At 39.6% G+C, this 25,552-nt stretch overlaps 2 protein-coding genes and 1 long non-coding RNA gene across 13 annotated transcripts in view; 1 reads left to right on the top strand and 2 right to left on the bottom strand.

Moving 5' to 3' along the window:
- LOC120428367 (afadin-like) overlaps window positions 1-1,047 on the bottom strand; it is a 28,537-nt gene extending 27,490 nt beyond the window's left edge. The window contains exon 1 of the mRNA XM_052706021.1: window positions 1,039-1,047. Coding sequence (XP_052561981.1) covers window positions 1,039-1,047 — 9 coding nt within the window. The remainder of the gene's footprint in view (window positions 1-1,038) is intronic.
- Window positions 1,048-3,922: 2,875 nt separating this feature from the next.
- LOC120429283 (afadin) overlaps window positions 3,923-25,552 on the bottom strand; it is a 154,538-nt gene continuing 132,908 nt past the window's right edge. For 8 of the 11 annotated variants that reach the window (XM_039594511.2, XM_039594510.2, XM_039594506.2 and 5 more), the window contains 5 exons: window positions 19,974-20,126; window positions 19,590-19,716; window positions 9,010-11,308; window positions 5,360-5,481; window positions 3,923-5,295 (listed from right to left, as the gene is read on the bottom strand). In XM_039594511.2, coding sequence (XP_039450445.1) covers window positions 5,115-5,295; window positions 5,360-5,481; window positions 9,010-11,308; window positions 19,590-19,716; window positions 19,974-20,126 — 2,882 coding nt within the window. In that variant the 3' untranslated portion in view covers window positions 3,923-5,114. Of the gene's footprint in view, window positions 5,296-5,359; window positions 5,482-9,009; window positions 11,309-19,589; window positions 19,717-19,973; window positions 20,127-21,131; window positions 22,056-25,552 lie in introns of those variants that run through there. The other 3 variants (XM_039594507.2, XM_039594508.2, XR_008211847.1) reach the window with 3 other exon arrangements.
- On the top strand, window positions 22,031-25,251 carry LOC120429286 (uncharacterized). The gene is made up of 2 exons (XR_005607252.2): window positions 22,031-23,410; window positions 23,481-25,251. It is a non-coding gene; the product is annotated as an uncharacterized LOC120429286 (long non-coding RNA).

Raw genomic sequence — 25,552 nt, forward strand, 5'->3', positions numbered from 1 at the left:
ACATTCTCAGAAATAATTAAAAAAACTATTTCAAAAATGTACATTATCCAAAAATCAGTCAACTTGGAAGAACTTAAAAAGGGAATCTATTTGAAATATTTGATGAACAAATTTTACTGTCCTAAATCGTTCTAACTGAAACCACTCTTAAAATTTAAATATGATTGACACATTATTGTTGTAACATCACGTTTTCTTTTCGAGATTATATTTTTAACTGGCCAATATACCAACAAATAAATCTTACATTGGTTTTTAATTGAATTTTGAATTTCCTATTGATTCTGACCAAGAATCCTGAACCCGTGTAAATCCTTTCCCACCACCCAAGGCTCAAATCAATCGAGCGACCGTCGGTTAGTTCCTTCCTCCCTTTCTCCCCCGATATATAGACCCTTTAAATATAAAGAGGCAAATTGTTTCCCTGCCGTTAGCACTCTGTTTACGCTTCCGAAACCATACTTCATCTTTCATCCGCCGTGACCCACCCACTCCGTTTTCTCCCACTCCCTCTTTCTTTACATTGCATTGCTGGTACTTTTTATGTTTTCCCATGCAGGAAATTTCGAAAAAGTTTTGATTAAAAAATAAGTATTACCAATTTGCGTATTTTTTTATTATTTTGCCGTAAAACAAATGTTATTTTTTTTTAACAATTCAAATAATAATTTAACTATGTTAATTCTTTCCAGATAAAATTAAAGCAATATTTACGAAAATCTGAATAAAACTCATTTTAACCCTGTTTAACTATATTTTTTATGGATTAAGTTAAGGCTGGTTTTGAAACAAGAATCAATTTTAAAAAAATCCAATCGAAGCAAAAATAAAACAAGTCTGCTACCAACATAAGAACAGAGGGGTGCATATATTAAAACAATTTAAATACCACCGCATCATTAAAGAACCCCGTCGGATTGTCATTACGTATACACTTTATCCGGGAGTAAGGGACACTGTTGCCGTTGGCATGTATAATTTGGCCAAGTTGTAAAACTTGTTCGCCCTATCAAGTGTCGTGCGTGCATGCGTCCAGACCGTTGTCATTGCCTCTTTGAGAGTTTGGATTTGATGGGATTGGTGTGCGGTCGAAGTTGCTCAAGGATATTTTTCCCCGGTTAATATCGAAATAGAGATAGTACTTAATCGGCGGACACGTGCTTTTGGGAATTTCGGGTTGTGTAGAAAAACCGCAGGAGACATGTTGTTGAAAACATATTTTATTAAAGGCCATTGGACGTATTTTTTGAGGTTTGTGTTTCTCAACTCTGACCAAAGTCGAGAAAAGAGCATGAAACAAAAAAAAATACAAAGCATGTCATGGTTTCAAAATTGATGTTGGCATAAATGCCCCAAATTTATTTTTGCCAATTTTGAGTTAGATATGGGAATTGCTTCGTTTGTCATTTTATATAGCTACACTAATAATATTTACCAGCATGTTCCACAAAATGATTTGCTCTTCGAAATCGACAAATCAGGGGCAAAAACAAAATTTGTTCAAAAAACCTCAAAATTTTAATAGAAAAAACAGTATAATCAACTAAAAACAATCTATACTGTGATAATCATCAACAGAGGATGTTTGGGCTTATTAAAAAAAAATCTTCATGATTGTGTTTTTAATGGATAATAACAAAACAACTGTACTTTTTGAAAACCTTAAATTTTTGAGGTACTCTACCTTGATAATTTTGAAAAAATTGAATTATATTTTACGATTCCTAAGGCTAAATTCAAGGCAGAATAGTAGCAGCTGTTTAAAACAGTTTTTCTTCTCTCGTTAAATCGTTTGAAATTTACTGAATTTTTTTCATCGAATGCTTACATTTGAATTATTTTGTAGCCCTTAGGATCTCTAAAATTCTGCAAATTGTCATTGTTTAAGCAAATTGTAATATGATTAGTACAACAAATAAGCATTAATTGAACTGAGTTGAAAAATTCAAGACCTAAAAATGCTTTTAAATTTGTTTTCAGTTGATGAGATTTCTATTTCTATTGAAATTTTGATGTTTTTTGAAGAAAATATTTGTGTCTCTTTCTAATTGGAGCAACGATACGCACCAGCCATTTTGATACTTAATTCTTTATCTTAAAATCACATAGAGGCAGGGGAGGGAGGATCAGACCTAAGTAAAATGCACCGGAAGCCTCAGAAAAACATACAAAATTATTAATAAAATGTAGTACGCTTATGCTTAGGAATGTTCCCATCAATGTGTATGGATATACTTGGTTGATAAAATTTGTATACTTTAAAACTAATTTTGATGCACCTTAGAGTACCTTTCCAGGGTGCGGGGCAGAATGGGCCACGTTAGCAAACAAGCCATGTCATCTAATACATCGTCCAAAAGTGATAAGAAATTACTCAAGGGACCTATCCAATACATTAGACACGTGTGACAAGACAGCACGATGAACTGCAATCTTCTTCACATAGGGAGAAAAAGAGATTAAATGTTATGAAACGAGTTGTAATCTTCAAAGTTAACAAATATGTACAATAAAATAGGGTAGTGTAAGAATGGTTAGCGTGGCTGAATGGTTACGCCATAGGTAACCCAGAGTTATCACTGTCACTCGATGTTTGATTGCACATCGTGGGTACATCGTACACCTGCTACCAGCAATGGAGCCAAAAAATAATATGACTTTTCTTCGGACTGGTCACTCTGGGTTACGCTGTTCGCTTTGTGAGCGGATGATCATGGGGTGGATTCCCATCTGATCCTGTCTTCCATCGGATGGGGAAGTTAAACGTCGGTCCCGCCCTTAGTTGGTGTTAGGCCGTTATGTCATTCCAGGTGTTGGAGTCGTCTCCCAAACCAAACCAAGCCTGCTCGTTGGTCGGCGGTTGGGCTCGCAATCCAAAGGTCGTCAGTTCGAATCCTGGTGTGGACGGTGCCCTTCCCCAATCAAACCTTCGGACTGCTAGGTTGGAGCAGAAAGTTTGCAATAGAGACCACAAAAGACCTGTGGGGGCCGTTGAAGTGGATGGTTTGTTAGCTTGTTTTTGTTTTTTTTTTGTAAATATATAGTGAAATTTCCATTAAGATTGAATTAAAAGCAATTTTAATGTGGCAATCACATTTTATCCAAACCACAAGGATATTTCGGACATCGGAAAAAAAACAAACAAAAAACGCCACGCTTTAACATTGACATGTTTGATGTGTATTTCCTCGTTTTAAACTGAATGTTAGTTATTGTATTGTATTTAGTTTTTAAAAATCTACCACTTTTTTATGAGTTATACTTTCCGTTACGCTATTATCTGAGATAAAGTGCTTGTTTACTGATTTTGTTTTTGCAGAATGTTATGTATATGTGTTGCTTGCTCGATACAAAGTGGTGTGCTTGTGTGTGTGTGTGTGGATTAGGTCTGCTTTCATAAGTTAGTACTTGCTGTGTTTTGAGACTCTCCCTTTGCTTGAAAAAGAGGGGGTTTCTTGGAGTGTATTTTTTTTCTCAGTGTGGTTCAAACGATAAATAGTACTGCTCAACAGGATGTTGCCTCGCGGACAAGATCGGTTCAACAATTTCAACAGACGGTGAGATATAGATAATACTCATGCATTGCTTTCGCAACTGCTTTAATACCTATTTTTTTAGCTGCAACTCTATGTGTTTGTGTGTGCTCTTTTGTTTATAATATTTTCTTAGTGGAATTCGTTCAGATTAAAAAAGGGGGCTTTTTTCACTAGAATCTAGGTGGACTCGTATGTATATACTTTATATATAAAGATTAATTTCTTGAAAAACATTAAAAATGTCGTAACAAATAAAACCATTTTCCCTAAACATTCCTGTTCGCTTGCTTCAATAAGTTGTGTGTTTCTCGCTTTCTTCCCTAAATATTTCTTCTCTTATCTTTAGGTTAACTTACCCGCCTAGTACACGCCTATATTTTATCATATCTTGTAAAATGCAAAAGTGGGAAACTCTTCGCGCTTTCCTGCAACTAGCGCGCGCTTTCTAATTTCTTTACAATAATTTCATAAAAGTACACATCTATCAAAGTTTATTTATGCTCTCGGGGAGACAGTTTTTTTGTTTTTCTTGCTGGGTTTAACTTTTCAGTAGGTTTGTTGCTTGCTACTAGCTGTAAGGGTGGATGTTTTTGTGAGTGGTTTTCGGGGCTGGAAATTGACCTAATTACTTGTTTTCTATGCCAAATTACGTAGCTGCGTTTGCAAATTCCTATGCTGTTAGACACATTGTGGTTAAGGAGGAGAAGGGGGGATTTGAGTAGTAATTCTTTGTTTGTTTTCGTTCTCTATCTCTGTGGTTTAGGTCACTTATTTCAAATAGTTTTTTTTTTATTATTTTGTTTCGATATAAAATAGCTAACACTCTACTTCAAATATAGGACTTCGGATGCGCGAATCGCTCCGGCTCTAGAATCGTAGGAAAAGGTGTTGTTGTTGCTGTTTAAAGTTTAAATCATTTCGTTTTGTTCCGCTTGCATTACCACAGTTTACTTCTCTTTATGTTTCTCTCTCTCTCTGGCTATCCATTTCGCTATAAATCCAATAGGTTGTCAGTTTTAAATATGTTTCTCTGTCGTCGCGACGTCACGACGTGGGATTATGTTCTCTTCTAAAATATGCATCTGATTTCGTTAAATAACACACACGTAGTTCCATACATTTGCATAAAAGGTATAAAAATCAATATATTTTCTTGTTCTTGTTTTTTTGGTCCGATGGGTTTCGCTAGTGAAGTTATCATTTCCATGTTTCGAGTTGCATTTTTAAGCATAATTGAGGGTTGATTCCAATACACAATATTCTTACATTTCAGCAATGTAGAGTTATCTCCGTTTTTTTACTACACAAGAATCGATTAGACTTTCTGTTTCTCAATAGTTCAACGCTGCTTTATACACACACCTCTAAAGAAGTATCAACAAAAATCTGCTATAAAAAGTTTCCTAGCTGTTGCGCCAACTTCTCGTTCAAACACTTTTCTATACTCAAACACGTGTTTTTATATCTCTCGTCGTCATCACCGCGCGCGCTTACCAATAGATAATTGTAGTCATGTCACAAAAGTAGTCAAATAGAAAAAAAAAACTCAAACTTGTGCAGCTCCCACTCCCCTCACCATCAGTGAACCGCGTCAATGTCCCGCTGGGCACGCGAAATCTTCAGCTTGTCCTTGGGCGTGTTGTTCTCGCCCGACTCGAGCGCAAACATCTTCATCTTCTCCTTAAAGGACAGCTTCTCCGGCACCGGTTCGGCCTTTTGCTTCTGCTGCTGCTCGGCCAGCCGGCGGGTGCGGGGGTCACTACAACGAAAAAATCAAATGTTTTAAATTCAAATTGCGATTTCTTGAAAGAAGCACAACTCACCGGTAAACTTCCTGGGCACCGATCACGCCGGGAGTGGCCTGGACCTGCATGTTCCAGCTTTCGCCCGCTTCCGGGGTCGTCGGAGTGTGCAGCATTGCCGGCATCGTTTCGTCGATGAAGCGCTGTTTTATGTTTTGGGAAAGAGAGAAAGAGCGTTAGTTATGGCAAACTTATTCGGGGAGATTTGCTATAAAATGAGCGCCACGTGGTGGTGAGTAGCGAAAGAAGCAGCTTAGTGTGCTATAAAATGATGCCTCTGAAACTGTTCTACAGAATACCCTACAGTAGGCTGGTAAAATTGTGCTTCACACATCAAATCAAATCAAAATGTTTGGCAGATGCTTCTATGGTCAGCCAACCACAAGTGTCAACGATCAAAGAAAGCGAGTTACCTCGAACGATGACAGAATGTGCAAGACACGTGGAATAACGGATTGAGACGCAAGAGCGAGGGACACATATTATCTGTTGCTAGAATGTTGCATTTATAGCAGCTAGATAGTGGCTGCAAATGCAAATGTAGGGGAAATATACCATTTCTCAGCCTATTTCTATTATCGGCCTATCAGCACTTTGATCATGAATTACAGCTTTCATAAAGTGTTTTTGACTGTTCCAAAGTAATAAATAGCTCAAATAAAAGTGAGCAAGCAACCCTCCATTGTTGATTATTCAAAAATGATGATTAAATAGCGGAAAACTGCAAAAGTGATGAGAATCGGTCGAACGGCTTAGAGTGATTAAAATGGGTATATTTCCCCTACATAAATAAAAAGAGCTTGGAATCCAGCCAGAAGTGCCGAGCAATAGTGCACCATAGATTGCGACTGTTTTATATAATCAACCGCAAACCGCAAATTAAGGGTAAATATGAGTCTGGAAAGCTCGAGAGTAAGATTTGGACTACAAAATGTACAATTATAAGTTATTCCTTGAACCTTCACACAACATGAGTAAACCAAGTTCAGCGTGTAGGCGGAGAGATCTGTCAAACGAACTGTAAATCTCAAAAGGCAGTTGAGATTGGATTCCAGCATGGAGCGGACGTGTTGACCGGAGTGAGGATTCTACACAAAATATGAATGCTACTGCCGAATGACTCTTCGAAGAAATGAAAAAAAGGTTTGATCGAAACCATTTCATTAAATACACTTTTACTTCTGGAATTCTTTATGTAAACTAATGTCAAAAACATAAACAATGACTTTTAAAACCCACCGTTTGACATGCATGATTTTTAAAACTCGCCAAACAAATCGCAGCAAACTGGTGGTTGCTCAGGTGAAATCCTTGTCAAACAATTTCTGTTTTCCTTTGAAACGGTGGTGATTTTTCGGTGGCACAGTCGTTTTTAGTTTCTTGTTTCTCTAGATCAGCTATTCTCAACGGGGGTACCAGGCCTACTTGATTTACATGGTAGGGGGTACCAGCCTAGAAGAAGGTTGAGAATCGCTGCTCTAGATTGATTTTTATTGAAAAAGGGCTTAGTTTTTCTTGATATAAAACGCGATAAATGGAGGAGGTTCTTGAATACGTATTTTTTGTTGAATTTATATCCTCGCTCATCCGTTTGCACACCGTTTCATAAGAAAACATAACGGTGGGCAGAGTTCAATATGATTCATGAATGTTGGTTTTGGGCTTTTATCTGGCTGAAAAGCTGAAATTCACGCCAGAAAGCAAATATTTAACCTCAGATATTGTTTGCTTAATGCTATTCTTGCTCCAGTAGCAAAGCAAAGGAAACAGAAAGAATCTGAATTGCTTTTTTGTTCACTGTCTTGTCTGAGGCAAAAAATGATTGAAGAAAACTAAAAAAGTATAGTGCCTTGAACATTCAAAGCAAGATAAAAAACAATTATTGCATTAGGTTCAATTTCAAGTTTATTCTTTGAGCCTATTTTATTTTAATTCAAAAAGAATAATTTGTCAAAAGTGACAGTTTGAAAAGGTTCTAATCAATTTCGAATAATTTTTATTGATCATTTTGATTTTAAGCAACACAATACACAAACACCCCTCCCCTTTTTTCTAAAAACGTTTGTATTTCACCTTGGGGACCATTCATAAACCACGTGGACACTTTTTTGGGATTCTGTTACCCCCCCCCCCCCCTCGTGGACTATTGACCATACAAAAAAAAACTTTTTTGTATGGATCGTGGACAATCGCCATACCCCCCCCCCCCCCTAAAGTGTCCACGTGGTTTATGGATGGTCCCTTGTTTAAAATTTCAATAACGCATAATCTACTAGTAATATATGATCATTCTTCGGCTTCAAATTCAATTTGACTTTGAAATGTTTTTTTCAATTTTCACACCGAAGCGCCAGAAGCGATCAGGGGGACGACTTCACCTTCCATCATCCGTTCAACATCCGGAACCACATAATTCCATTTTGGTGGGACTATTGTGATGAAAGAATGGGATCCGGATTCCTGAAATAAATTGGCCACTTGTCCTGATCTCGGTGCGATCCGGTCTAGTTTAAAACCAGGACCTAAACAAACCAAAACGGTTTCAAAGGAAAACACTATTTTTTTGACAAGGACATTTTCCCTGAGCAACCACCAGTTTGCTGCGATTTGTTTGGCGGGTTTTAAAAATCATGCATGTCAAACGGCGGGTTTTAAAAGTCATTGTTTATGTTTTTGACATTAGTTTACATAAAGAATACAATACCAGCAGCTAACCGGATAAGTATATGATGTCAAATTGCACCAGTTCCTTCTTCAATCCCACAGAAAGATAAGTTTTAGGGGAGGAGAAACTGGATTTCAGCACCGTTCATGGAGGTCACTGTGTCGACTAGTTGGTAAGATAAAAATCGCCTGTGGGATGTCGCCGCTTGATAATGCGACTTGTGGGAAACTTTAACAAAGACTCGTTGAAGAAGAGTATGGCGACAGATTGCGAGATTGCATTTGTATTTTTTAGCTTAAAACTACGTCATTGACTTTCCGTTCGAAGAAAAATACCTTCTCTAATCGACACGGTCGGACCGACCGCACGTTCCACCGATCCGTTCCTGCATCACGAGCAACCCGGCCGACTGGACGCCACGAAAAGGCCCCGAAAGGGTGAGTTACCGTTGTAGATGATGTGGAAACCGTTGTTGCTGACTGTGGCCGATTCCGCAGGGCCTTTTCGTTCTAGCTGGAATATTTGCAGGTGGAATCCGGGCACGGGAAAGCGGCCAGTGCAAATGGCGAGCGGTCTCGACGAAATCGTCGGTGTGTTTTCTACGACCAAAGAAGAGTGTTGCGAGGAAGTGGACCCGTGCGCAACTGTCCAAGAGTGCACAATTCCCCCAAACCAAGAAAGCAGGGACAACGAGAGAGGGCGCGATGCCACACGTGAACCATGTTCGCGAAAGAGTGGGGTTTGTGACGGTAGACGGTCGAACAACGGCCCGTGAGCCGTGGCGCGTCGTAGGACGCGGCGCCATGGCTGAACGCCGGAAGTTTGGACTAGATAGCCATCAATGCCGGAGTACAGATATTTGAAGGGTATTCAAGATATGTCATGAAGTAAATTCTTATATGTAGTCTTATTCCAACCAAAATTTTGGGAAGTCAAATAACATTGAAGTCCGTAATAGAAAAGAGCTTCTTCATGCGGCCTTTTATAAAACTAATCAAGTACTCACATCCGGATCCGGTCGCTCGTGGATCGTCCCCAAATCGCCTCCGTCGCCCTGCTCGCCCGCCCTACTGCTGCCAATCAGATGACCCGCCTCGGTGTAGCTGCTTCCGATGCTACCTCCCGCAGCACCTATCCCGTTGTTGTTGTTCATCATGTTCGCCAGCACGGCGTCCTCGTCGTGGAACGATACCCGCCGACTGTTGAGCAGCGCCGCGTTGCTCATCAGCATGGCGTTGTTGTTGATGTTGGCGATGTTCTGCTGTGGCGTCACCGGGCTCTGCGCCGTCGTCAGCAGGTTGTTGCTGCTGTATCTACCCAGCGTGTTGTTTCCGTTGCCGTTGTTGGGATTGTTGTTGATGAGGTTCTGCTGCTGCTGTTGTTGTTGCTGTTGGGGAGCGTCGGTGGTCACCGTGTTGTTGAAGGTGAGTTTGGTGGAGCTGCTACGTAGCTTTTGCTGCTGCTGGGACATGATCACGTACGAGCTGTTGCGCTCCGGAGGAGGTGGGGGTGGGACGATGCCATTGTTTTGGTTGTTGGGGTCTTGCGGCCCGTACCCGTTGACGGCCGCCTGCAGGTCGTTGAGGTCTTCGTCGACGCGATCGGCAGCCAGGTTCAGCTGGGCCATGTCAAGCGCCATCTGAGACATCATCTGGTTGGCGTTGGTGTTGTTCATGGTGATCTCGCTGAGGTTCAGATTTTTGTCGTGTTGAGCGGCAAAGCTGGCCGACTTGACGGCTGCGCTCTTGGAGGGAGATGAGGGCGTGCTGCTGTTGTTGTGTTTGAGGATGCTCTTGGGCTGGATGGAAGCCGAGGCTGAAGCTACTTGTTGCTGGAAGCTGGCGATCGTGTTGGCTACCGAGTTGGCTGATTGGCCGTCGTTTGAGCCGGTTTCAACGTTCTGCACCGACGGCATCTTGATGTCCACTTGCTTCATCTTGGTCAGCGGAGCCGTGATGGTGTTCGGGGCTTGCGCTAGTCTCAGCACTTCTTGCACGCTTGCGGAATCTTTGCCGTAAGGTGACATATCGTTGTCAAAGTCCTGGTCTTCCTCCATGGCGCGTCTTTCAAAGTCACGCTCGAGTGCCAGCGTTCGCAGCTGGTCCTCCTGTTGGGGAGTTCTGTGCGGCAGCGACTGCAACTCAGCGATTTGCTGATCACGCCAGGCCCGGATCTGCTCCCGTCGCAGTTCCGTTTCCTTTTCCTTCTCTTCGCGCTCCCACGGGTTCGTGCCCGGGGCAATCATGTTTTTGTTTTGCGTCGTTGGCACTTGGGGCGGGTAGTAACCGACCTTTGGCGGTTCCGACGAGCTGTACGGGGCATTCAGTGTGGAGTTGCTTCCGGGACCGGTTTTGTACAGCGGATGTGTTGCGGTCGGCGGAAGTGGCGGATGTTCTATCCCTTGATCGGGACGAAGCTGCTGCTGCTGTTGTTGCTGCGGTTTTGGGGCGGTCGTCGGCGGCAGCATCTGCTTGTGGGAGCTCAGTGGAGTTCCACCGGGATGAGGACTAGCACCGCTGAAGCCCGGATGTTGCTGGGCTTGCTGCTGTTGCGGCATTTGGGGGGATGGCATCATTGAAGAATCTTGGGAATTTTGGGATCGCTGCTGTTGCTGCTGCTGTTGCTGAGGAGGCACAATTTGATTGCGCCGCTTCAACAGTTCGTTCATCTCGGCCAGCTTTGCTTGGCCACGAAGCAGTGAGGCATGCTGTTGCTGTTCGGTCGAGTACAGCTGCGGAGACATCATCGGACTACCATTCTGGTAGCCAAACGCGCCACCACCTCCGGCAATCATGTTAACATTCTGCATACTCTGGCTGGCGGAGATTCCACCCAAATGTTGCTGCGCTGGATGTTGATGACCTTGCTGCTGCTGGTTTAGCTGCTGTTGCTGCTGGAATGGATGGGCAATATTTGGCATTGACGGCGCCATCATCTGGTTCAACCGAAGACTCTGCTGACCCTGGGCGTCGCGCACAAACTGCTGCTGCTGCATCTTTTGCTGCAGTCGGTTGTTCATGGTTCCTCCGGCTGTGCCGGCCAGATTCGGGTGTGATATGTTGGTACTAAGAGGTGGCTGTTGCTGCTGCTGGTTGGGCATTCCGTACGACATTGAGTTGGTTGGTGTTGTCAACAATAAAGTGTTTGGGTTAGTACTGTTATTGCTATTAAAATAGGCAGATGATGGACGGCTTAAGATGGGTTGTTGTTGCTGCTGCTGTTGCGGTAGCTGGTGTTGGCTGCTGCTGCCACTGCTGATGGACGCACCCGGCGAGTTGAGTGATGTTTGGAGCGGCATCTGGGGTCTGTTAAGGATGAAATGAAAAAGGAGAGTGTGAATTTGGTTACAAAAATTAGAAGTAGGTCTCTCAGCTCCTTCCGAACCGATTTTAGCTACATTCTGAAGCAACATTTGAAAAGGGCGCAAAAGTGTTTGACAGCTAGAAAATTTTCTCAAATTCCAAGACATCAGGTACCGTCATCTGGGGCGAATTGGGACAGCTGTTCTAGCATCGTTAACGTACAATATTTTGATGTTTTTGATAGGTTTCGGATAGAGCAGACACATATTAACAAAAATAGTGCATCGATTTTCAAATTTCAAGGTGTTAAGTGCTCTAAAACCTATTATCCCTATTCAGACTATAGTCCCGATTCACCCCAGATAACGGTAACTGTTTAACAATACCTACAGTGTCAAAAGGTAGCTGGCAATGCTGATAATCGTTGAATCAACGTCATCGCTGTCGTTGATCGATGAAATAATCGTAATCGTAAACGGAGCCATCGATGATTTAATCGTCAACGTCAAGGGAGGCGTTGATCATCGTGTTGATTATCGATAATCAATGCGTTGATCAACAGCGTTTTTTTTTTTGGTTTTCTAAAGTTTTATGAGGAAATAACGACTTTTTCGTAAATGAATTGATTGGGAAACATTCTCAAATCAGGGTGGCCACTCAAGTCGGGAAATCGGGAAAGTCGGGATAAAGTCGGGAATTTGCCAAAATCCGCAAAAAATCGGGAAAAAGTCAGGAATTTGTGATTTTGTGAAAGTCGGGGAAAGTCGGGAATTCTGAGCATACTTGTTTGAAAATTATTTTTTAACTTTTGAACAATTTTCAAATTGAAGTCACTCATTTCTGCTTTAGTAACTTTCTTTAAATTTAAGGTTCTTTTGACTATTTCAATATATTTGAGTATGGAAAAGCTGTTTAAGACATTCAAAATCTTAATGAATATTGACACACACACACAATTTGACACAGATTTTCATAATATTTTCTATGAATCAAATGATCGCTATTATTTTTTGTTCATTAAACAAGAGGTAAAGTCAATGAAAAACTAATATAAAAATAAATCCTAATAGATTCTATTTAATTTTGTCACATAAATTGAATATTTGAAAACAGATTCCAAATTGAATGTGGAAATGTTTTTTTTTTGTAAATATTATTAATTGTTTAACTAAATTCATTAAGTAATTTAAAATATTTTTTCTTTCCAAATGTTGCCCTTGAACTTTTTTTTTGTGAGTATGGGTAAATTACCTACCATAGATAAAGCTTGATTTTCAGTTTTCGGAAAACTTAATTATCGAAAACTTAATTAATTGAATCGCAAAAAAACAAGAAATTTTGAGTTATTGCAAAATTGTTTAAAAAAATAGTCTCATCAAACATTTTGCTTAAAAAAAGTGGGAAAACATACAATCATATCAAACTGAATTTTCATTGAAAAAACAAACAGTTAAATACTGACCACTAGATAAATTAACATTGATTAGAAAATTCAATATCAAAAATTACAAAATTAAAAAGGGAACTTGGCAAAAACATGTTTTTATGAATTTTGTGACATTTTTCTAAATCCTTTGAATGAATAATAACAGCAATTATGTTTGAATCGTTCTTAGATTTAAAATGATGATGAAGTTTTAAAAAAATAGGATCGAAATTTTAAGTTCAGTTATTTAAAACTTTTTGTCATTTCCAGTTGAAACGAAGTATCAAAAACTATACGTTTGCCAATTTAAAAAATAACATGGAAGTTTTAAGTATTGTTGAACTTTCGATTATTTTTTCAAAGACTAATTGTTTGTGTTTCTACTCTGAATCATAATAATGAAATTCAATTTTGAAGTTTTTTTTATTTGTTGTTTAATTTCTGTAATTACAAAAAATGCCTATATTTGTTTTTTTTTAATTCATTGAGAATTTTTTTTTCGGTGATTAATATTGACTTTTTTATAGAAAGTTTTTTGTTTGAAATCATTCTTTAGATAACAAATGCCTATTATTTGAGCATTCTGGAAAAGTCTGGAAAAAAGTCGGGAATTTGAAAATGGAATTTGAGTGGTCACCCTGTTCTCAAATAAATGTGGCATGGTTGTTTGGGGATCCGTGTGTACCAAAAGGACCGAAATGGCCGGATTTTAAACGTAATTTAATCCTCAGCTATTTGCTGGTCACTTTCATCTCCACTTTGGTTCCCAAGTCCAACCAGGATTTTTCTTATGTAAATGACACCGAAGACGGACAATTGGGAACCGAGATATGGTCGGATTTTCACCGGAATTATTGTTCCGGCGGCTTCAGTCAAATCTTGCGTGGCTTTCATCGCACAAATTCAATGGCACATATCTGGCTGACGTTTGGCGAAGAAGTGTGAAACTTTTCGCCGACATGACATGACTTACTCATGATGAGAAAGCGATTAAACGTTTCAAAGAAATCCACCAAAATTGTAAGTTCAACATTACAACCGACAACAATACAACTCTTATCATATCCCATATTTGTCAGAGTATCGTTTTACGCATAATTGTCTCAAATGCAAAAACTTGAAACTGAGAAAAACGTGATTGAAATGTTTACACCACTATGCTCATGTGCATAATTCACTTTTTATCGTAATTTCAACATTCGTAGAATAATACATAATTTCTATAAACTTTCAGTTTCTTCGTCTAAAACATTTTTCTAACATCCAACTTTAACCTTTTCATTTTACTTTTTTCCGCCAATTCACACGAAATCGAAAATTTCGATTTCCTTGAAACATTGCTCTAAGGGATTGTTTTGATCCTTGATTACGAATCCGAGATCAATTTGTCCATACTCTTCATGACGGTGGAGCAGATTTTTGCCAGAACACATTTTTCCGGGATTTGTAGCTCGAAACCGTGAAGAGAAAGAAATTTAAAAGAAATTTAGTGTCAAAAAGACTTGTGTTAAATTGGACGTCAGATTTGATGGAGTATTCAAAATTCGGAAAAAACGTATCTTTCATAAAAAAAATATTATAAAACATAATTTGAAACACGTTGTCATTTTTTGTGAGGGTTTGTTCAAATATTACGTCCAGAAATTTTCAGGACATAAGGGGTTTGCATGTATTCTACACGAGCAAACAAAATTTTAAGAATTATTTTTTTTAGATGTGATGATTTTGACCATTTTGACCAGTTATTCGAAGTTTTAACACCTGAAACTGAATCTTGTGCTTTTGAAAGATACTTCCGCTCATCACAAAAATATTTTTTTAAAGAAAAAAAAAATCCCTTAAGGGGAAAGTGGTGCAAGTGTAACAAGCTAAGGAAATGTTCGTTCAAACCCACTGAAAACGTAAAAAAGTCTGTCGGATTTTTTTTATCATTCATTTATTCCAGGTCTTGACAAAGACTTTGATAGAACAAGTTTTGAAAAAAACAGTTTTTGCCTTCCTCACCTCAATGAGGAAAGGCTATAAAATCACTCGAAAAATGAACTTCTTCATTCGACCTCCTAGACCCACCTTCACGTATACCTATCGACTCAGAATCAAATTCTGAACAAATGTCTGTGCGTGTGTCTGGATGTGAGTCCGTGCACCGAAAAATATGCACACGATTATCTCCGGACTGGCTGGACCGATTTGGACCGTTTTGGTCTCATTCGATTCGTCTTGGGGTCCCACAAGACCCTAGTTAATATTATGAAGTTTAGAAAAGTACTTCAAAAGTTATGCTAAAAAACGTAACTTAATCCACCAGTAGGTGGTTGGTGCCTTCCTCACATAGTAATGTAGTCAAAAATAAAAATAATTCACTCAAATCAGACGGTTTTCCCGTTCACACATTTCTGAGCATTGCCGCTTTAACACTTATTAATCTGTCTTAAAAAGTGTACTTTTGATTCTTAGTGTAAAAGTTACGATCCACAACGTTTCTGTAGGAACGGGCGGAAAGGGAACGGTTTCCAAATATGCTCTGCTATACTCTGTTTACTGTTTTGCTGTCAAGACGTTTTGTTTTAGATTTTCTGGTTTGCTCAATAAAAAATATTTTTCGTCAATAAGGTGAGTTTTTGTACCAAAACGTATATCTTTTCAATAGTCTAAGTAATTTAATTTTATTATTTCAGCACTACCTCGGGCAACTCTGCTGGCGGCTTAAGAAAAATGCTAAGAGTTTCTTCGTACATTTCACAGCTTTTTCCCCCTTGTAGAGTGATGGCCAACTTTATCCAGGTGGTGCTGCGTAAAACTCTACGCACCCAGCTCGAGCGGTTCGGAACGCCAGAAGATCAGCAAAGAACGATTGCGTTTGCCACGGCATGCCGGTGTATGCCGACCGCTTCGACTTCCTCTCCCGGTCATAGGCTGCAAGCAAGGAGGATACCACTGGCCCTCAAGAAAGGACGCGAAATGGGACCACTTAGAGAGGCCGAACAACGTAAGATGCTAGCCTTGCACCTGCTTCTAGAGTGTATTAACTGCCCAATCTAGACTGTCGTTAAAGGTGCGAATAACAAATAAATGTCCCGCTAAAAGTGTTTAACAGAGTTGTATACTAGGCTGCAGGCTCTACATTGTTTTGTATATCACGAAAATAAACCCGATGTCCTTGTTTGATTTTTATATATTATTAATCCATTCCATCATGATGGATCCGAACTAACAAGTGCGTAACTAACACTTAAGCGCTGTTAACAGTTGATAGGGTTATCAGATCTTTAATCTTATAGTTTCATTTAAAAGTTTTTTCAATTATCCAGCTAAGAATTGCTCGGACGAAGGATCCGGACATAGTTTTCATCAACATATTTGAGAACCGGCCTCTACAAATGAGACTTGAGTGCTCATAACTGTTGATAGGGTTATCAGATCTTCAATGTTTTGGGCTCATTAGAAAGGTCTTTCAATTATCCAACTAACGACGGGTCGCATTATGGACCCGGCCAACATTTTCATCGAAATATTTCAGATCCGGCCTCTAAAATGTGTACAGATTGCACTTAAGTGCTCATAACTTTTGATAGGGTTATCAGATCTTCAATCTTTTGGGCTTGTTGGAAAGGTCTTTTGATTACCTATCCAGCGATGGGTCGCATGATAGATCCGGACAACTTTTTCATCAAAATATTTGAGATCCGGCCTCTGAAATGTGTACAAATGACACTTAAGTGCTCATAACTTTTGATAGGGTTATCAGATCTTCAATGTTTTGGGCTCATTAGAAAGGTCTTTGAAATACCTTTCCAAAAATGTATGATCAGACGGGTTTTCTTACAAAAACCACCCTTTTTACAATCTTTCAAACTTTAGCCAGAATCGTTTTTTTAGCATAACTTTTGAAATACTAAACAAAACTTCATAATAGTTAAAATAGGTCTTGTGGGACCCCAAGACGGATCGAATGAGACCAGAACGGTCCAAATCGGTTCAGCCAGTCCGGAGATAATCGAGTGCATTTTTTTCGGTGCACGGACTTACAGACATACACACGCACAGACATTTGCTCAGAATTTGATTCTGAGTCGATAGGTATACGTGAAGGTAGGTCTACGAGGTCGAATTAAGAAGTTCATTTTTCGAGTGATTTTATAGCCTTTCCTCAGTAAGGTGAGGAAGGCAAAAACGGTTTTAGCTAAACTTCGGAAGATTGTAAAAAGGGTGGTTTTTGTAAGAAAACCCGTCATGCTACATATTGTTAGAAAGGTATTTTAAAGACCTTTCCAACGCGTCCAAAAGATTGAAGATCTGACAACCCGATCAAAAGTTATGAGCACTTAAGTGTTATTTATACACTTTTTTGAGGCCGGATCTCAAATATTTTGATGAAAAAGTTGTCCGGATCTATTATGCGACCAATCGTTGGATAGGTAATCAAAAGACCTTTCCAACAAGCCCAAAAGATTGAAGATCTGACAACCCTTTCAAAAGTTATAAGTACTTTAGTGTTTTCAATACACTTTTTTTGAGGCCTGATCTCAGATATTTTGATAAAAATAGGTGTTATTTATACGCTGTGTGGTGTATTCACTTTATGAATGTGAGGAAGGCACCAACCACCTAAAGGTGGATTAAGTATCGTTTTTAATGTAAAAATGATTTTAAAATTTTTGATTTCCCGTACGTTCTACTCAACTAGTGGTAAAAGACGAACAACCCGTTGGGGCAGGAGGAACAATGCATGAAACAACATGTTAATTTGCTAAAAATTGAACTGCTATCACTTAGACTCATGAGATAAGAACGTATTTGAAACGTTTCCTTCATTTTTTGATAAAATAATAATATTTTACTAAAAATTTGATCGTTTTAACAGAAAAAAAATACTTAGATGTTAAATAGTAAATTTTCATAATATTACTATGTTTTCTATGGACATTTTTTTACAATTTTTTATCAGTTTTGCAGTACGTTTATGTATTTTTTCCCAATAAAATATGTTGTTGCAGCAATTAGAATTTTTTCCATTCTTAAAATCCATATGGTACACCTTCCCCACCTGAACAATACTTTATAATAGGTCCAAGTCATTGGTAGGGACACTACTGATCTAAAAAAAAATGTTATAAGAAGACAAAGGATTTGATAAAAACACTATTCAATCTTGTGTCCCGTGGCGTTTACGACGTTTTGGCGGTAGTGTGGTAGTAGCATTACACAGCAAAAAATCCGATGGTAAAATCGCATGCAAAAGCATGCACATCACCTTTGTGAGCAAAAGCATGTAATATTGTATGCGAAAACGTGTACACAAAAAGCATGAACAAAAGAAAAATAAATAAATTTTGCACAACCCAAAAATATCATCAATCTGTTGAGAGTCCTATCTAAATTATCAAGTCCGCGCCCCAACCGTCTCGGCTATCTCAACGTCTTGTAAGAGTTGTGTTCAACGCCGATGTAGCAGTAGGTTTCCCGTACGTCGTATACTGAATTAACTATATATGTATGGGGAACGTACAGCTACATCGGTGTTGATCCAGCTAATTTCACAGTGGCGATATGGCCGAGATGGTTGGGGCGCGGACTTGGTAATCTGGATATGACTCTCAACAGATTGATGTTATTTTTGGGGTGAGCAAAATTTGTTTATTTTTCTTTTGTACATGCTTTTTGTGTACACGTTTTCGCATACAATAATACATGCTTTTGCTCACAAAGGTGATGTGCATGCTTCTGCATGCGATTTTACACAGAAATTTTTTACTGTGTAACTACTTGCATTGCTAGTAACGATTCCTCATATTGGAAATATTGGAAATTATAAGAATAACGATCGTACGAGCGATTGTTCCTCTTGCCCCATATGATCGTCTTGCCCTACCTTCCCCTATTCTAGCAATGCACGAGTCACAACAAACGTCCTCGTCATTCTTATGCCCAATTTGCTTTACTCTCCGAAAAAAAAAATCTTTCAAAAGCACACGATGGACTTTTTTTTTTCAATACATGGCTCGTATAACTATTGAAAATTAATGTTCACACAGTGTCCAGGACATGCCTATTACCGTCATCTTGGGCGAATTGGGACAGCGATTTTAACCATGATGAACACGTTTTTAGCATTAGCATTAGCATTAGCATTTGGAGGACGCCCCACCACCGGAAGGCTCCACAACGCTTATCCCACTGTTTGGTGTGGTTGTATTAGACCCTCATCCGGAACAATATTCCAACACGGGAGATACCATGTCTTCATCTTTTGATGAGTGTGTAATACAACCCAGGGCATAAGGGGGTCCTGGCCGGGTCCAAGCTATCCTCAGGGATGGGAAGGATCGTTAGTAAACACCTATCTAAAGTGCGCAAGGACCCCTACGTCACCTTAGTGGTATAGATGTTTGTAGGGAGGTTTTGGACTCAATGTTAGTAGGAGAGGTAGAACCCTAGGATACACCTCGAAAGGCGTTGCGGGTTGGTTGTAACAGTATTCCTAATTCCAGTCTAAGCTCACCAAGTCGCAATGGCCTAGTGGTTAGCATTTTTGCTTACCAATCCAAAGGACGGGGGTTCGAACCCCGCCTGCAGCGACTTTGATTTTTCGTTCATATTCAGCATTTCAAGTATTTCTATATCCTTAACTTTCTCGATGGGAGCAGATGGGAATCGAACCCAGAACCATTCGCTTACAAAGCGAACACTGTAACCATTCAGCCACAGCTGCTCCCCTCCATGATGAACACGTTTTTAGTGTCAAAAAGACTTTTGTGTTAAATTGGACGCTGGAAATACGCTGCCATTTTTCGTAAGGGTTTTTTCAAATAGGTTATGGTTTCTTTGATATATGCAAATTTATACTAAACCACCTACCTTTCACCCAGATTCGGGTGACTCTGGTTCTGCGCCCGGTACACACTAAGGTTCTGATAGAATCCCTGGTCCTGGACGTTGCCACCCGCCAAGTTGTGAATACTGCGCGACTTGTTGACCGACGAACCTACGGAATGATTTTTTGATTTAGTTATTTGACGTATTTCAGTGGGATAGTTCTGTTGAAAAAGTGCTGCAATTGATTAGTTTCGTTAAAAATTGCAATTGTTTGTAATCATTGTGATGGAGTAAAACGTGCTGATTGATTTGTGCACTTAAAGTTAATGAAACTCAAAACAAGAAATGAAACACACAAAAATGTACAAATGTTGACAAAACTCAATGAAACAATCGCTCCAAGCGCATCGAGCCCGAAAATCTTACCGATGGTGCCGCCCCCGACGCCACCGCCGACGTGGTGCAGCGCGGGGACCGACTTGCTGTTGAGCAGCTGCTGTCCGGAGGTTGAGGGTACGGGTGGTTTGGTGGGGTCGTTGCCTACGCGTGTCATGTCTCGTTCGGACATTCGTCTGCCACCTGGAGACGGGGGTTCCGGTTTTGGGCGAAACGGGTGTTGATTTTAGAAACGGAGTGCCAAATTGAGTAGATTACGATAGTTGTTTTTTTGCTTTCCAAACAAGAAACGGAACAAAACTACCTAGCTTGGTGGGGGGGAGCTTACGGAGAAGGAGCACTTGTAACCGACCATGTCCAATTTTGTTAGATTTTTAGTCAATTTGAGGGGAGGGGGGGGTTACATTTACAACTCCATAGGGTTACTTTAAACGAGGGGGCGGGGTCATGCAATAAGTGGTTCGGCAAGCTGTATCTACTGGGAAAAACTCTTCGCAAACTACCAAAAATGTTACGACAATCGAACGTTACGGACGGGGAAGGTGACGAGGGTGGGCTGAACTTGCGAAGGTGTGCTGCTTGCTAGAAATATTATGATTTCTAAAGGTGCGGAGCAACACAACAAACTCTACGATACTTGTGCTTGTTCGGAAAACGAAGCTTATCAGAACGTAGTGGTGCTTTGGTGGTCACTAAATTCTGACGGAATAAAAAGCAAAGTGCTTTGTAGCTACAGTACTCTGAATTATTGTGAAAGTTCATAGCATCTACTGAATTCTAAATCTTGGATGAAATTTATGGTGTCATGTTGAATTTTTTTGGACCTTTATTTACAATCATTTAATGAAAAATATAAAAAGGTGTAAAAAAAATTGTGTTATTCAAGTAACTGAGAAGATTTACAAACATATTCGATTGATTCACTTCACCAACTGACACCACCAATTACATTCAGTTCAAAATAACTGGTTAAGCAATTGTTTTCGAAACCAATTAACCAATGACTTCCTGTTCTTGGTTGTAAGTCTGTTCGGTTTCCCCTCTCTCAGTTTCTGCTCCCCAAAAAGCAATTTCAAATATTTTACGTATGCAAGTGATTTTATGCGGCCAGAGCCAAAAACAAAGCTGCAATGGATAAAGGTGAATGTGTTGATTTGTGCGCTAAATTTTCAGAACGGTGATTCATACTGGCCGATATCCACGCTGACGACCCCGGTGATGACTCCAGCGGCGGTTGTCAACTGTTGACAGGCGCGGACACTTTTCCTGTCCCATCCGGCGGTGCAAATCTACGATTGACGGCTTTTAAAATTTTAATCAAATTTTGCTGCCTCTTCAGCTGGCGCAGCGTTTGCTTCGGCGGTGGCTGGCACGGACTGAGCGGGCGCTGCGTAGCCGGACGAACTGACGAGAGCAAATTTGGACAGCTACCGCCGGTCAGGTACGTCAGCCGGAGCTGGATCCGGTTGCTCTCGATGTTGGTGCAGTTTTTGCTGCACAGTTTGACCTTTTTGAGGATGAACCCGTCAGGTTGTTGGTGGTTCCAGTTGTAATCGACCACCTGGTAGTGGTTCAGATTTACGGTGCTTCTGGATATGGGCTTTCTCCTTCCATCCAACTTGTCGTCGCGAGCTTCAATCCCAACTTTGTGCACGGAATCCTCACAGGACGCACTTTTGTGAAGGTTGCACTTCTTGTCCATGTCCTCACTCATCGATCCAAACTCACTCCACTGCTTCAGTTGACTCAAGATTTCCTCCTCCTCAACGGTCGTCAGCTTCTCCTTCACAGTACCCCGTTCATTCCCAACACAACTCCCAAGATTTGGCGTTGAAGATGACAACCTCTTCGACCTTCCGCCCATCGGTCCTCCCAACTGAATGTTATTATTTACATTTTTCAGTGAGTCGTAAAACGCGGTCAACGCCTTCACCTTGCCGTGGCCAATTCGAACCGGTTCCGTCGGTTGTTCTTCGACGCTCCAGCGGACCTGACACGAGTACGATTCCGATTCGATCGGTTTGGCAGTGTGACTGAATTCTTCTTCGACGAGCTTTCGAATTAGGGTGCAAGTGGTGGGTTCGGGAGATTGACGATGGGTTTCTAATTTGACTGGAACGATGGATATGAAGTTTTGGAAGGAATGGGGTACGTTCAGAACACAATACACAATGAGTCATCATGCGATTGTTGCGATGGATTGGTGATGGGAAACAGCAACATTTTTTAGCGCAAAAACGAATTTGAATTTTTGATTACTGATAATAAAATGGGAAATGTTTTTGAGTATTTGAAATGAGACATAATTATGATGCACTCCGGTTTCAACATGACACATAGAAACAGAATTAACATAAAAATCCAATCCAGTTTGAAAGCAATCTTTAACGATATTTAAAAAAAACACTACTAAAATTAATATGAGCTAAAGCCAAATTGAAGTGAGTGTATCTTGCACGATATTAAGTAAACAATCAATAAGCATTCTCATGCCAACGTTTCAAAAACAGAGCTGTGAAATTTGTAAAAATCAAATTATTTAATAGAATAAGAAAAGATAGAAAGTTCCAACTTTAGTGTGATACAATTAAGTTTTAAAAACAATGGTTTTATAATTATTTTTTATGTTTTTTTTTTCAAGTATGGCAGCTTTAGAAAGAGGGATGAATATCGAAATTCTTGCATGTTTTGAAATATAAAAACATGGTTTGAACTGCCCCACCAAAATTGAGCATTATCAGTGAATATCGATTTCGACTCTGCTGCTTTATATAGAACGATCCAATTTTTTAAACAATTGCTATGTTATGCCACCTTCCAATAATTTTTGTTTTGCTACAAATTGATTTTTTCGAAAATCATTTACTGAAATAACAGTTCTCACGAAAACTGCACGTTTCTAAAAAAAAGTTGTCCGATCGGGCTCATACTAACTGATTCGGAACGTTTGGTGCGGTGAAATGTAAAATTTGTTCCGTTTATATATTCTCTGCGGTAAACACAACGCAGTAGGCCTGGCCATTTTGATTTTTGTACACACTAAAAAAATATGAATTCCACACATAACGTAAAGATAAATCTAATGTAAAATGAATTCATTTAATCAATAATGTGATGTAAAATTATGGCTGGTTTCACGTACATCGCCAGTTTTCGGCTAAAATATCAAAGCTGAACATTAAATAATCAAAGCCGTAAGAATCATTTTCTTTGAACTTAATTTTACGTCTCTTATGATGCACATAGCTGGAGCGTGTATTTCGATGTAATTTTAAGTGTACTTCAACTGAAATTCACGTCAGTTCATCTAACAGTGTAGCGAGCCACTCGAAATGTCAGCCATGTTGAATCGCGAGACAAGTTGCTGTCGGAACGGTTGGAACAGCTCGACCGGTGCTACAATTCCCGTAAATTAGGGCAGATCTGGCAAGTACCTGCCAACTGAAGCAACAAAATCGCACTCAAAGGTGAGATAAACATAGTTATCAATTAATTTTATAATTGTTGCTTATTGGTTGTTGTTTGTTTCTGTTTCAGGATGCGAAAAACAAAACGGACGGATTTTCCCTGCTGCATTTCGTAAAATTTCGAAATCATCATGAGCAGCAGCTTGGAGGACCGAAAGAACTCTTCCGGCAGGCCTATGTTCCGGTTGTCTGACTGGAACCTGCCTCAGAACGTTCTGAGACATCTTCCGAAACAAGAATCGGAAGAGGAGTGGGATTTCATCGTCGTCTTAGTCCCAACGATTACGGTTCCGACTCACGGACACGGAACACCGTCAGCCGCCGTACGGACAAAGATGGATTGAGTTGAGCTTACGCCAACTATTCGTCCACGGTAGCATCCAGCAGGACTAGAGACCACCCAATTTTCCACGAAACGGGCGTTCGTTGTTCCGCAGCTTACTTCACGGATGGTCAATCAGGTAAGCTGAATTTTACCTTGAATAACAGCAGTTGAATGAAAAAAAGTGTTTTTCTAGGTTAAATTGCATCGCCAATCATCATCCGGTTGGATCCGGAACCGGCTTGAGATTTTTAACAAAACGATCTCCCCAGAAGTAGTTGCGTTCTCGGTGCCCAGCTTGGATAATAAGAGGCCACCAACAGCAATCGGCGGATGGTTCTTCCGAGACGGAACGTGGAAAGGCGTTTTCAGTGAATCAAGTTAACTTTGTATTTTCGGTAACTTCTTGATCCAGTGCAAGTGTTGCTTGAAACAAGCGAAGAAAATTATCAAATTCTAAATGTAAATGTAGCGTTTCTAGTCGTAAAATAAAAAAAAACAAACTAAAAGTGACTCTTTTCAATTTTCTAACCTAAAAACCCCAGCGAATTTATTTTGAATTTAGCAAAATTACATCAACTTAAAATTACATCATCTCTTATTCAATTAGCGTAAAATTCAACGCTCATATGGGTGTCTCGTTAGGTTCATGTAATTTCCAAATCTGATGTATATTGTGTCAAATCAGACGCTCCAGTTATGTGCATCAAAAAGACACAAAATTACATGATTATTTTTTGGTGTGTAATACATTTTCGATTGTTTTTGGATGAACTGCAATGATTAATATTGACAAGAAAAGCTTGGGGCGATTTTCCAGCATACTTTTATCGGACTGGCTGCGTTTGTGTCAAATTAGATTAGATTAGGGTGACCTATGCGGTGTTAGAATGGTAAAAAAATGGCCTTTTTTGATGATTTTCGCAAAATAAAAACACATTTTATCAAAAAATCAGAACCACGCGCCATTTCAACAGATTTTAAATCTCTTTGACGCAAATGAACGGTGATTTGTAAATTTCATAAATCTAGCCTTACATTTGGAAAGGTCGTTTGGAAATTGAAAATTCTGTTTTTAAGGGATCAAAGAGTCTTTGTTTGAAAACATTGTGGCGTTTCATTCACAGGATTCCGAGATACGATTTTTTGAAAATAAAACCGGGGGTTTTCGACGCGCCGGGCGCAAACAGTAAAATGGCGAAAACGTAAAAAAAAACTTTTCTTTTTTCAGGCTTTTTTAAAGACTACCAAAAGTTTCGTCTTTTAATCGCGAAAATTCGCACATCTGCGCGCGGCCAATCGTTTTTCGTTTTTCGAATAGTGCTGTTTTTGTGGGGAATCGGTTTATACACAGTTTAATTTGGGTATTTCCTAAAAACAATTTGAATTTAATCTAAAATCAGTATTAAATGGCAGGAATGTTTTACGGTTCTTTTGCTGAAAAATTATAGTTTTTTTTCAGTTATATTAACCTGCGATCTTGTGATGTGCCAACAAATCTGCCAAATTTGGCACGCCATCCTCCAAGAAAAAAAAATGGTAGCAAACAATTTCCTATTGAGAAAAGAAATAACGTAAGGGCACCTAATAATGTTTACCCCAAATCACACAAATTGCTTCAAATGTGCCCTTTCCTATTTCGTTAGTTTTCTCGAGTTGCGATTTATGGTTTTGTGCCCTAATGAGTTGTTTGGCTCGAAATGTCTTATTTAAAAAAAAATGTATGCAAACAAAAAGCATTTAAAGATGAATGTGGTCATGCACTTATAAAAGGGGTCAAGAAATGCCTTTACTTGTTCAAGCAATTCATTCTGACAACA

This window comes from Culex pipiens, chromosome 1 (genome assembly GCF_016801865.2).
Source record: "Culex pipiens pallens isolate TS chromosome 1, TS_CPP_V2, whole genome shotgun sequence".
In the NCBI taxonomy this organism is placed as follows: Eukaryota; Metazoa; Arthropoda; class Insecta; order Diptera; family Culicidae; genus Culex; species Culex pipiens.